At 37.5% G+C, this 13,881-nt stretch overlaps 1 protein-coding gene across 9 annotated transcripts in view; it reads right to left on the reverse strand.

Moving 5' to 3' along the window:
* LOC126759481 (dystrophin, isoforms A/C/F/G/H) overlaps nucleotides 1-13,881 on the reverse strand; it is a 558,659-nt gene that overhangs the window by 193,636 nt on the left and 351,142 nt on the right. For all 9 annotated transcript variants that reach the window (XM_050474347.1, XM_050474333.1, XM_050474325.1 and 6 more), the window contains one exon: nucleotides 928-1,078. In XM_050474347.1, the coding sequence (XP_050330304.1) occupies nucleotides 928-1,078 (151 nt within the window). The remainder of the gene's footprint in view (nucleotides 1-927; nucleotides 1,079-13,881) is intronic.

Raw genomic sequence — 13,881 nt, forward strand, 5'->3', positions numbered from 1 at the left:
GTGTTAGTCTGTCCACTGTCCATACTACAACAAAGTAATTTTGTGGTGTATTGGTAGTGTTCCAAGCCTTGTGAGATTATATTATTTATTTGCAGTTTCGCGGAAAGAATGCCTCTATAATCTGATACTTTCTGACTGTTTGGAAAAATTTTGACTCTCTCTAGAAACTCCGTAGACGTGACAAAACGTTGAGGAACACAATGTGAAGGTGAACAATGTGCACATTTAATGACGATCTATTGCTCTCTTTTTCTTCTTCTCTTTCTACCTATAATGTCTTTCTCTCCATCCTGGGTCTACGTAAAAACGTCTAAATATCTCTTTCTCCCTCTCTCTATGTTCAATAAATAAGATGAATGGAGAATAAGCTCATTTGTGTATACTTTTGTGATACCAATTAGCAGTCAATTATGGCACACATATGAGGCTCCTTATAACTAATCGGACGATTTTTTGAGAAACGGTCGAATTTGTTTTAGATTTCAATTTCCATGAGCACCTCGCAGATATTCGATAGGTTTCGACCCATGGTAAACGTATTATAAGCTCTAGAAATGTATAATATTGAAGTGGTCAAAGCATGACGAGAGGTTATAAAGGAAAGTTGATACCACAGCCCGCAGGTTAGGACCATGTGGTCGCTATCCTCGTGAAAAGAAATATGGCGAAAGAGAACATAGGTTTAATTTCTTCCTGCTGTTGTCATTCAAGACTAGATCACTCATTGGTCAATAAAAACAAGTGTTCTTCCTGGTGGCTCCTCTAAAACCTTATATAATATCTGCCATTATCAAAATAATAATCAAATCATTGCAAACACACTTGAAAGGAAGACATAAAATAACAACACAATTTAATTTTACCGCTATAAATTGACCCTACTTGCATGCAACATTACCGCGCTGTTTTCGGCGACAACATACTTACCAATTGTTTTTGTAGACTCGCTGCGTCGCCCATCAACGGACCAACGCTCAACGACGACTGCTCGGTATCCTTGCGTATAACCCATTCGGTGAGTTCGCGCAGCGACAACAGCAACGCATTCCAATGCTCCGAATTCGACTCCAAACGGTTTCTGCGAATGAAAAAGAGCGGACACGAAGTGTATGCGTAAATATGAGAGCGTCAAGTAATGAGAAGAAAAGGCGCTTGTTAGCGCTGGCAATAAAGAAATGCTAATAATAATATAATTTGGGTAAAATGATGCGTTCTGCTCGAGTGAGGGCTGCGGCATATCCCACTCCAGGTTGGACTTGAAAAAAGTAAGAAGAAAAATCGTCGAAATTATGCAAATTGTAGCGTTGCGATGAAATTTAATTTGCTTCAATAAAATGGGTGTCAAATGTACGAAAATGGATGAAAGGGAAAAAATAAATTGGGCAATTTGTCGCTGGTGTCCTTTTAAATTCCACAACAATGGAGTTGTTAAATTTTATTTCTCCCACTTTTCACGCGCTCGTTAAAGGTGTTATAAATTGGGGGTCCTCAAGTCTTACTGTAAATGTAGGAGCTGATAAAGTATGCAGTTCAGAGATATGCAGTTTAGGATATTATATATTCGAAGAAGCTGATTAATTGCAAGCAATTTCTAAAAAACAATTTTTTTAACTTTTTCAGTTAAAGTACATATTACTTTCGCAAAACAATTACAAATAAAATTTAAGAAAAAATTGAAAAAAAAGGGGCTGACAGATCGTGAAGCGTCATGACCATGGAGCATCTCTTGTGCGCTTGCGCATTGCCAACACTATGTTGTAAGCATCTAGGGTCCCCATGGTATGATACACTGGAGGAGGTATCGATAGGGAGGCCGCAGAGTCTGTTAAAATTCGCGTTAAGCGTAAGCATCCTAAACTCCTACTACCTAATCCTCTTGGACTTAGCAACTGAACTCCATCTGGTATCGCAAAGGACCAAACTGGTCTATGCGTGGCTCATTGGCCTACCAGATTAACCTAACCCAACCCAGTATGAAGACACATCAATGATATTTTGTACAAAAATTTTACTTTAGCCAATGCTTCTTCAACCGACTCCACAATAATCTACGACCTCTTAATGGCGATTTCGCTGCTCAAATACCGACAAAGGATATGTAAGTGAAAATTAGTCGCTGGAGAAAAGGCGCAGTGAGCTGGAAGTTTTCTGTAAAGAATTCCCAATTAAGCTCAGCTTTAGACTACTAGACCTCTTTAATGGTTTCCAGTCAGAAGAGTATATACTGCCATACTGCTTAGAAGTGAAACCTCTTTCAAGAAGGTAAGCATTCACTGAGATAGCAGAGCGGCAATATTAGCGTTGAGCTTGATAACTGTGACTCTGACTCTTCTGTGTGCGTAGCCAAAGCTGAAAGCGGTTTAGTCGATGAGCAAGCAAGAGAAGGCATCCTTGCACCGCTCATATCGGAGTAAAAACGAGTTGGATCTTCCTGTCATCTTGTGTTCTAACAGTGTACATATATGGATAGCGCGCTCGCTTAACAGGCATTGGTCGACGACCAGCTTCTGCGTCGCTGCGAGATACTTTTGACCTAGAGTAGAACACAAGAGTACTGAACTAATTGCTCTGAACAAAGTTCATCTTGCCACAATCGTGGAAGTTCTTACTGGAAATTGTCAAATGGGCAAAACTTGTTGGATGCAAGTTGTCTATTCATTTTCTTCTCCATTGTCCAGCTTTTGCTAGTTGAAATATTTCGGTGGTCACACCTTCAGCGAATTAGCAGATTTAGCCGAAACTGATATTAGCCATCACCAAGTTTGGTTTCGGCACAAAGCGCTTTGTCGATTTGTTAGAAACTTATGATCTATTATATAAGATATTTTATGTACCACAGCGAACCGGGTTCCGAGGCCAACGGAGCGGGTTCCAAGTGAGATCACTGTTAAAATCGTCCTCTTAATCTAATATTACTTAACTTATGCTTGTACGCCAAAACTACTTTGATGAAAGGAAAATATGTGAGAATGCAAGGGTTTGTAAAGCAAAATCGCATTTATATTCCCCCAAGCAAGTAAAAGTTAAAATTGTTTGAGAATGTTTCAAGAGCTCTGAATGAGAGGTTCTACTCTATTCTAGCGACTTGCTGAAGGAACTTTCTAGAGAAAGCTCTTTTGCTTGAAATCTGAAGAAAGTTCATTCTGTGGGTTCGTGATTATGTTCAACACTTTACTTCACACTTACACTTCAGACCCTACTAAGACACTTTCGTAGAATTATTATTTTTCCTTCATTTAACTACCACAGAGAACTATCTGGATACTCCTTGCTGAATATGTGAATTAAGTGATTGGAACATGTTTTTATTGTTCAGAATCTAGCAATCGAAAGCTTTAATGCGAAAAAAGGAACGTTGCCACCCGCTTAAAATTTACTGTTGAACATATTTGTTAGATGAAGACCCATATGTTCAACAAGCGGTAAATATTAATAATAGTGATGAAAATATTTCGAGAGGTTGCCACCTGTTAAGAATTTGTTCTTTCTAAACACCAAGTAAAATTGCAACAGTACATATATAATTCAATGCCATATTTAATTCACTGTCAAAATTGTCAAATTCTGTCTCGAAGCCTACTTCTGAGCTTAACCAAAGCGCGGCTTTACCCACTGTGAACTTTAAATGGAAATTTTCCTTAATTTTATAAATAAATTTTGTAACAACTTTGAAAGGGGCGAGGAGTTGGGAGCAGCTCAGCATTTCATCTTGATTTATATATTTTTATGAGACCTTTATTTAGGCAACTTGAAACGCAGGTAACTTCAACTTGTTACTTGATAAAATTAAAGCCAACCGTCCAACTCTTCCCCTTATGTTGTCACCCTGCGTGCGCTGAGCTCATGATTTCCATATTGACAGCAGACAAATACACGTCAAATGTAATTTGTCTCTGCCAAAATGCAATTAATCATTCCCGCTAACCAAATAACACTCTTATTGCTAATCAAATTACAACATTTCTGCACTGGCATCTACTTGCGTGCGCCCTGTCTGACTTTCGTCTTCAACACTTCTTCTAAGAACTTTTCTTCAAGCAACAAAATTGTGCCTTCGCACTTTCGGGCGACAAAAAAAATCTCATCTCCCACAAAATAAAAGAAATGAGTAATGAAAATAGCAATGGCAAAATGAGTGAATGCCTCGCTGTCGAATATGGAATTATGGCATATATAAGTGACAATGTCAACAGCGCTCACACACTTGCCATTTGCTTGAAATCTTTAGCCTACACCGAGGCGCTTGAACTTTGCGCGGCGCGTTTTCGCTTTGTTTTGCCATAAAATGCCAAGAAATGTGACGGAAACCGCTTTTGTGTGCACACATACACACATAAATATGCATAAACACACAATCACAAACAAATACACACACTCTCACCCACACATGAACATTTCTTGAAAACGCTCATTGTGTCTGCAGTTTTTTGTTTATTCATTTCCATGGCGAAAAATACATTAATGCGCCGGCTGTCATTGCTTTCCTGCTTTTAATATTCGACATTTTCATCGTCTTTCGCAGCGCTTTTTCTTGTCCCGTTGCATTGTTGTAGTTATTTCTTTCGGTTTATTTTTTCCGGATGTGCGTTTTTCATTGTTGTTGTTGCCACTGATGCCTTTTATCTAGTCTGTGTTGTAATTAAAAGCGTCACAGTTGTTGTTGCTGATTATTGGGGAAATAACAAAAGTCGGTCGGATGCGAATACAACGTGAATGCCAACAACACAACTAACACCGTGTCAGCCATTTTGAGTTTTGTTTTTCGTTTTAATCGGCGAATGGAATGCCATTAAAGCGTCATTGATTGAAGTCAACTGGGTTGTTACCAAAACCGTGTTTTTCGAACTGGGGACCACTGAAGATCAAAAATCGCTTTCTAGATTTTAATGGAATTTTCAATACAGTTTTTTTCAAAACATGAATTTTATATTCTTGCAACATGTTGCCACAGATTATAATAGATTTATTCACCTAACTGTCGTTTGTATCATCAAAAACTAATCGAGATAGATATAGGGTTATGTACTCGTATATATAAATGATCAGAATGACGAGACAAGTTGACATTCGAGTGACTGTCTGTTTGTCTGACAGGGTGATTGGTACTACAAATGGGAAGAATCGCAACATTGCTATTAAACAAAAACCTGTAAAGTGTCATAACTGAGAACTAAATTATCACCGTATAATGGTTATGTTGAAAACCACTAAAAGTACGATAACTCACAGAGTAAATGCGGCACAATAATCAAATTTCACAACTAAGATGATAAGGCAGTGTTATCTAGGAGCAGTTTTAAAAGTTGAACACTGCAGATGCTACCACCTACCTTTATCTCAGTTTCTATTTCACCGATTTCATCCCTTAATTCAATTGTGGTGTGTGAGATTACCCAAATATTCTTATTAGGCATTGTAAAATTGAAATGTGGCGGCAACCACGCCTACTTCCCATATAAAAAACTTTTAAATTTTCTCTGATTTTTTCAAATAATAAAAGGATCAGATCAGGTCGTGAGTCGTGTCCAGCTGTTATGTAATTTTTTTTTTGTATTGTTTGGCAAGTCAAGTCGAAACCTTACTTCATAATGTTATGTTTTTAGTTTATAAAACAAAATAATGGCCTATTGCCTGCATGTAAAAACACTTCGTTTCGATACGTGGGGTTGAGGCCAAGAAATCTTGAAAAATGTTATTGATGTTATTATGTTTTGCTTAATAATAAATAGTTTGGAGATAGATTGGTTAATGGTTTGCAATATTTCTGGAGAGGATCCTACTTTGATAAGCTAAGCAATTTATTTTCAAATCTGCTACCTATGGCTAAGCAGAAATTTTAAAAGTTTTCTTTAGCAGGTTTCTGGTTTTTATACCCTGAATAGGACGTTTTAAGTTTGACACGAAACTTGTAACACGCAGAAGTCAACGTGGGGGACCTTATAATATATATATATGTATATAAACGATCAGCTCGATTAACTGTTTCTATTTAGCTTCTCCGTTTTGATCCGTCATTCTAGCGTCATTTCTTAGCGTCTATTTCTAGCAAAGAAACTGCTCATTTGTGCGTACAGACGATCTTGGACCACTATAGCATATACCATAGCTTTCATACAAACTGAGCAATAGAAATAAAATTCATGTATGAACCACTTTCAATTCGATAAACTTTGGCATGGATAATTGTGCAAGGCAACACAACAATATCTGAATAAATGTTTTGATCGGACTAATTGGCTGCCATGCAAATTGATCAAAATCAAATTCTTGTGTGAACACTTTGTGAAGGCTTTCCAGCTCCAGTGCAACCCGAAGCCACTGGAATTCGACTTCAATCAATGGAAGTTTCTAACAAACTACTAACTAACTAACCGGTACTTAAATTGTTTCTTCCTGCAAATGAATGAATATACTTTTGATGGTATCTAAATACAAATGATGGCCAACATATCTGCTCTGTTTTACAGTTTCTTAACTCTAGAAAGCAAAACAACTACTTGAGATCGAGAAAAGTGCCTTAGTAGTAAGGTCTACGTTTATATGTTTTTTGGTTTGGGTAGATAAGTGGTCTAATCAGAATGAATTGAATATGCAAGAGCAAAACTTCAAGGCTCATATTACTAGGATTTACTAAAGGTTTTCTGAAAGCGCTACGATTGTGAAACAGATTTATAGCGCACTGGAAATGCAGCGGATATAAGTTCAAACTATTACAGAGGAATCCTTGGAAAGTTGTTTGTCGAGTGAACGAAGTGGTTGGTGGTCTATTGAGTGAAGTAGTTGCCGATCCACAGCTCATTCATTAGATAGGATATATTTACTAATTTCTATATACATAAGTGCTTTCGTATTCCTAACTTTCTTTTACGCTCAAATAATATGAGATTCAAAGATGCCACTCTTTGAAAGACGCTTTCGAGAACTATTGTTGCATACAGTTCGCCTGGGAGAAGCAGTTATAGGAAGTACAAAGCAATCTTTTTAACAGTATTATATGGTTAAGCTTGATCTCCACCGCTTTTCCAAATATGTTACTTTTAACTTTCCTAGAGCTTTTGCAAATATACGGTGGAGTGATATGTAAAGTCAGGAATTACAGATTCAAAAATCAAGCATTACATGGAGAATGCAACAATAGGAAAGCATTGCCACATGAACAGGTTTTATAGAATATCTAAAAATATCAAAAGTATGTCAGGCTCGTATCTGGTTGAGCAGAAGTTTAACTTCCTTAAGGGGTTACATGGGTTTACGCGTTTCAAGAAAACGAATTTTAATTGTTTTATTAAATTCAACAACACCTGTAGAATATTCTCCTACTTTTTCAAGTTGATATGAGTGATAGTTACGGAGGTACAGCCTTGAGAACTTGTGCGAGGCTAACTAGGTTAAGTGCGCCGTCTTTAAACGCGTTTTTCTCGAAACTGTGTTTTTGAAGTCGGTTGGCAAGATTTCTCGAGAACTACTGAAACATCTTAATGAAATTTTATACATTTCTTTGAGATATAATTCTTAAAGTCTTGGACGAAGGATTTTTTTTCGATTGCAGCTATTTGAAAAAAATTTCGCGAAATTTTCACTTGAATTTTAATATTTTGCAAAAGATGTCTGCAAAAATTCAATTTTCAGTTTTATTTTCTTTCGTTCAAGTTTTTAATTTTGATTTTTTTTTTCACTTTAGATGGTATTGTAAGGAGTTGTACTGAAATGGCGTCGCAATGACCGAGTGTTTTTCCAAAAATTTCAGAATTTCTTCGTGAATAATAATAAAAAATTCGAATAAAATATTTCATTTGTTAATATGAAAAAAATTTCTGAAAACATACTATTTTTACCTATACAAATTGATCAAAATCAATTGAATGGGAAACACGTGGAACCCCTTAAGATTAAGACTCTCGTTTCGTGAGGAAGTTGTAGCAATTCGTAGCCTACTTACGATACTGACAGTAGTGTTAGAAGACATACAGCTATTTATGGTCTCTCTTGAGAATAATTGTTATACAGTTTAGAATTTCTTTCCAGACTATTTCGGTATTGAGCGGTACAAGTTGCATTTCTTCAGCACTGTTTTATGGATTGCTTTGAGTATTGCAGAGTTTTGGATGTAGCGGAGTTCCGTCAAAATATTTGTATTATTTAAAATCTATACATTTTTCTTCTTCACGAGTGATCCCTGAACTGTAATGATTTCCAAGAATACATCTCATTTTTTAAGCGCCTAAAGCAAACCAGCGAAAAAAATCTCTAAAAACGATTTAGATGTGCCACAAAAATACGCTACACCTGCAGCGGCTGAAAAGATGAGTTTAACGTAAGTAAACAGACAAATTTTCTGCTAAATTTTCTGGGAAAATTAATTTCTCTTCGGATTGCTTTTATTCGGTAAATACCTTATAAGTACAAATAAAGGCAAACAAACACATACATCGGCAAACGTGTATTCCTGAAAAAACCCCGATTGTAATCAAAACGAATTTGGGTGTAAATACGAAAAGAAAGTGAAGAAAAAGAGAAAAAATCAGCAAATAAGAAACTCAAACAAAAACGGCAAAGACTAACTAACGTTAAATAAAATTGGGAAAAAGTGCGATAAAAGCAACGTTAGAAGCAGTGGTTAAGGTAAAAGCGTCAAGAAAGGGAATGTCAAAACGCACACACACACACACTAAACAAGCGGGGAATAAAAGAAACACAAAAGCGCAGCAAGACTAAATAATCTCCAGTTGGCAACCACTGACAGCGAAGGGAATATAACTCAGCATTAGGGTTCAGCTGGCGGTGCAGCGACGGTATGTGCGTGTGTGTGTCTGTGTGCGAGGGAAATAACAAACAAGGAAATTTGTAAACACAATAAATCGGTGGCAAAAGGCAAACAAAAACAGAGAAAAATGCCAAGCTGGCGAAAAGTAAACAAAGAGCAAGCAAATATACGTTGAGGGAAAGACGGAAATAATGGCTTATCTGCCAGTGAACTAACGGAATACACGCACACACACACACACACGCATGGCATTGAGAGCTCAAAGCGGTCTGTTGATGAAAATTGGTTGTACGCAGCAGATCGAATTGAATGGAATTGGCTCGGCAGCGGAGTGGCTTACGCGATGTGTCTCAATGACAGACATCAACAGCAACCGCAGCAACAACAATAACTGCAAGCGCTGGAGACAAGCACTGCCAGCATGTCCGGCAGCTTTTTATTGGTTATGGGCAAACAACTGTAAATACAGACACTCAGCAGCCACCGGAGCGCTGGTGTCATTTGTCAATGGCATTTGAATGATGGACTCTGCCCCGGTGGACACAGCTGATGGACTAACAACGGGAGATGAGTTAAGACATCCGCAGAGTGCAGCGCTCGCACATCGGAGAGCGGTTGGCGCGGGGCGGGAGTGTGTGCTAGTCAAAAATAAATGGTTTAACATTATGGCAGTGTGTGCGGAGGCAGAAGGGTGAGGAGTAAAGAGGATATGCTGTTGCGGAATGTAGAGGAAAATTGATAAATTCCAAGAAGGATAAAAATACAATATATATATTCAAATATACATAAGTATGTATATAATGAGACAATAAGCAAGATAATAAATGTGGCAGATAAATAGCTGTATATTCCGGCAATACGGTTACAAATGCAAATACAGAAATATAGAAAAAAACAAACGAAAATAATTTTTAAAGTAGCTCGGAGTGATTTTTAGAGCTACTTTTATTATAACTGCACAGTTCGTTTAATATCTTGTTCATACAAGGACTTGAGTTTGATCGGACAGTTTGTATGACTGCTATATGCTATAGAGATCCCATCTGAAAAATTTCAACGAAGATTAAATCATGGATTTAGACAACAATCCGTGCCAATTTCGTGAAGATACTTTGTCAAATAAAAATGTTTTCCATACAAGCACTTCACTTTGATCGGTCAGTTTGTATGGCAGCTATATGCTATAGTGGTCCGATATCGGCTGTTCCGACATATGAGCAGCTCTTTTGGGAGAAACGGCTGTCTGCAAAGTTTCATGGCAAAATTTCAAAACCAAGTCCCATTGAGGATCAAAAGCATTACCCAGGCGTTAAATATGGCGCAAAAAACCGTTCAAAAGTTACAGACTGGGTAAAATTATAAGAAGCTCTATGTTTGAGTAGGAATATGTTTCATCAGAATTATTCTAGACCTCAGAGTCTAGTTCGACAGTGATTCGCTGTGGGTTTAGGGACCTTGGATAATCTTATACATTTAACTTATAGTTTAAACTTGAAACAAAGAAATCGAGCATCTGTCTATAGCGAATAACTTCGCAACTAAAAAATTAACTTTAAGTGAAGATAGAGAACATCGACCGACTGAATTTTTCGTAATAGAAACGAGTGTTTCTATGAGAGTGACGTAATGAAAGTACTTTTAAAATGCTAAGCAGTAATGCAGCAAGTTGGTGCAAAGCCTCCAAAGACGGTCGAGAGGTGGTTGAAGATATGCCTTGTTCTGGACGAGCTTCGACCTCGTCAACTGATAATAATATTAAAAAAATAAGGAAATGATATGGTGCTTAAAAATCGTCGTATTAGAGAGATGGCAAAAGAGCTCGACATCTCTCGCGAGTACATTCGTGTGATTTTGGTGAACATTTTGGGTTTGAAACGCATTTTTGATCGACTCGTTCGAATAAAGCTAAATTTTTTCAAAAAGAATACCGTAAATAGGTCTGTTTGGACATGCTGGATCGTGCGAGTTCCGGAAAGTATTCATGAAGAGCATTATAACTGGGTTTAGAGTTTGGCATGCCAACAAGTCAACGATCATCGAAATGGAAGCCGTTTTCAGTCGATCGAAGAGATAAAACAAAATACGCTTAAGGAGCTGAAAGCCATCCCAAAAAGTGCCTATGAAAAGTGTTTCGAGGACTGGAAAAATCATTGGCATAAGTGTGTTACATACATTGCACCTGTTGGGGACTACTTTGAAGGCGATCATTTCGTGTACAATTTCTGAGTACCTTTTTGCATATATTTGCATAACAAAGGTGTACTAAAATTATTTCAAAGACCATTCACCGAAAATATAAACCTTATTAGTAGCACATTTTTGACAAAAAAATGTCCTAAAACATAAATGTATTAAATTATTATATTATTATTAAGTTGGTCACGTGTTATAACATTTTCATGATAATAAGTGTAGCACAAAGAATTCACAAAGCGGTCAAATTCCGAACAATGTGTTTTCTGACGAAAAAATTTTTCCAATTGAGCAATTCGTAAACTCTCAAAACGATAGGGTTTACTTGACCGACCGTTCATACGAGAATCTAAGTCATCGGTTGGCCACCAGGAGGCTGCACCCGCCACAAATAATGGTTTGGGCCGCTGTCACCGCAGATGGGCGCTCTCCAATTGTTTTCATCGAGCCTGGCGTCAAAGTAAATGCGACATATTATCGGAAAAGTGGAAAGTGTTCTAGAGCTTGCTTTGAAGCCGTGGGCAAACAAACATTTCGGTCGCTAACCATGGACGTTTCAACAAGACTCTGACCGTCTCACAAAGCGCGAGTGAACCAAGAATGGCTGAAAAACAACGTTCCGAACTTCATTACGACCACACAATGGCTCTCGAACTCACCAGATGCGAGTCCAATGGATTATTCTCTCTTGGCCATTTTGGAGAGCAAGGTCCGAAGTAAAAAATACACCAGTCTCGAGATGCTGAAGAAAGCGATTGTTCGTGAGTGGGCCAAAATACCGGCAAGTCACATTCGGGCAGCTTGCGATTCGTTTTTTGACCGTCTCAAGGTCATAGTTAAGGCAAAAGGCGGTCATATCGAGCAAAAGTGAATTGGTCCTGAATTTATGATTATTTTCACACATTTTGTACTTTAAAATAAATAAAAATAATTTTCCAACCCGAATTTATAGTTTTTTTAATTGGTTACACTTCAAGGACCCTGTATAATACGGAATAATAATTTTAGTACTAAATAATTGTAGTCCGATTTCCTAATATATTTAATTACGATTTTTTTTAGATTTTAGAGCTTCATCATTATTAAAGTGCATGAGCATTTATGTTATTCTCGAAACTGGTAAATGGTTGTTCTTTATATACTTTCTAATACTTAATGAAGACTAGTTTTTAGTACTAGCTTGAGTTATTTTTAGAACTTAATATGCCCAAGAATACTTTTGGAGTAGTACTGTTATATGTATGATAAGTAAACTTTTTACAGTAACAATTTTTAGTACACTTTTTAGTAAAATCTTTTAGTACAACTTAAAATAAAAATGCTAGTTTTTAATGTAGTACGAGTACATGTTATAAAAAGGGCTATTTCACCTATTTTCGGTACTAAATTTAGTTCAAATATCCTTTTAGTGTTTATTGCGTTAAGATAAATTTATTGAAACCTAAATGTATATTTCCCTGAAATATTATGTATTTAGCTATCTCATGTACTAAATTTAATGATTTCGACAAAAACCGAGCTCATAAATAAGCTGCCTTGTATTTATGCGCATATTTTAGTTGCCAACACGTTTTGAGTGCCCACAACTTATGGCAGATCTTGACGTCGACACAAAACGGACAGTGCAACATTAATTTTCATGACCAACTTTATGATAAGCAGCGACACTAAAAATCATGTTAGCCACGTTATGAGCACAACAGCAACAACAACAACAACAGTGGTGGCAGGGCTAACGAATAGAAGTAATTTCATGAGCGCTTTGAAGTGGGCGAATTGGAAAAGCAAATACTTGCAACACACGAAGCAAACACACCTACTTATACATACATATAGACAACTAAGCACATGTGTATGTATTTTGTATGAGTGGCTTTGCATGAGGACATTGCCAGCTCGGCAAGGACAGCCATATAATTGCCATTTGTATTCATTAAGTGCTAATGCTGGCCGGCCACAAGCGCAGCAATCGGGATGTGTGCTGAGGCGAGTGCTGCTGATGTCCGCCACTGATTGCTGATTGTTCGCTGCTGGTTGAGTGATTTTGCCGTGCGAGTGGGTGCGGTCGGTGGCGTAGGTTTGACAGCGTGTTCGTCACGGTGCGATAACCCAGCTTTTCGGTGAAAACTACCGACGTCACAGTGATGTGGCTGTCACTGGCAGCGAAATGAGCAATATACTGGTCATTAGTGGGCGCACAAATTAAGCTTAAGTCGATGTGTAGCTGACGGAAATTGCTAAAAGTGGTTCTATGACCAAGTTCATCTTGGATGGCATTAATTTATTGTTGTTGCGTAGGAGTAAAAATGGCATAAAAACATCTTCGAGTGAAATGAGTGCAACGTGGTTGAAGACGAACATGTGTTGGACTTCGAAAAGCAACAGATCTTGCAAACGACTGAATGATGATATCAGCCACTTGGAGATACTGCTCTCATAAAGATCTGAACAGGTTCTTATGTTAGTGCGGAGGAGACGTAACCGATATAATTTTACTAGATAATATGGCTAATCTGTAGTTTAAAGCAGGTGCTCACTTGGCTCCGATTGGCTAAAAATATCACTTACAACAAACACAAGATGTTTTTAGAGAAGTACTCAAAATGATCACAACAAGCAAGTTGACTTGCACTGGGCTGTGTGATCGGTGGCTCATTTGAAAATAACAACTTAATCATTTTCATCTACTGCTTGCTTAGAAATATAGCTAATTTTGAGACGACGTAGTTTTTTTCATTCTGAGAACTAAGTTGTTGTCATGTGATTTCGGCATTAAATTTGCTGATCCGCCTGTTTTAAAGTCTCAAGAAACACATTTGAAATATGAGTATAGCCACCTGTGCAAACTGTCGGTGGTGCGTCCTGGAGCCGGAAGCTCCACCTGCTTTAAGATTGAGTAGCAATCTGCAGAAGAGGAACAATGT

The sequence above is a fragment of the Bactrocera neohumeralis genome, chromosome 2 (assembly GCF_024586455.1).
Source record: "Bactrocera neohumeralis isolate Rockhampton chromosome 2, APGP_CSIRO_Bneo_wtdbg2-racon-allhic-juicebox.fasta_v2, whole genome shotgun sequence".
NCBI classification, from domain to species: domain Eukaryota; kingdom Metazoa; phylum Arthropoda; class Insecta; order Diptera; family Tephritidae; genus Bactrocera; species Bactrocera neohumeralis.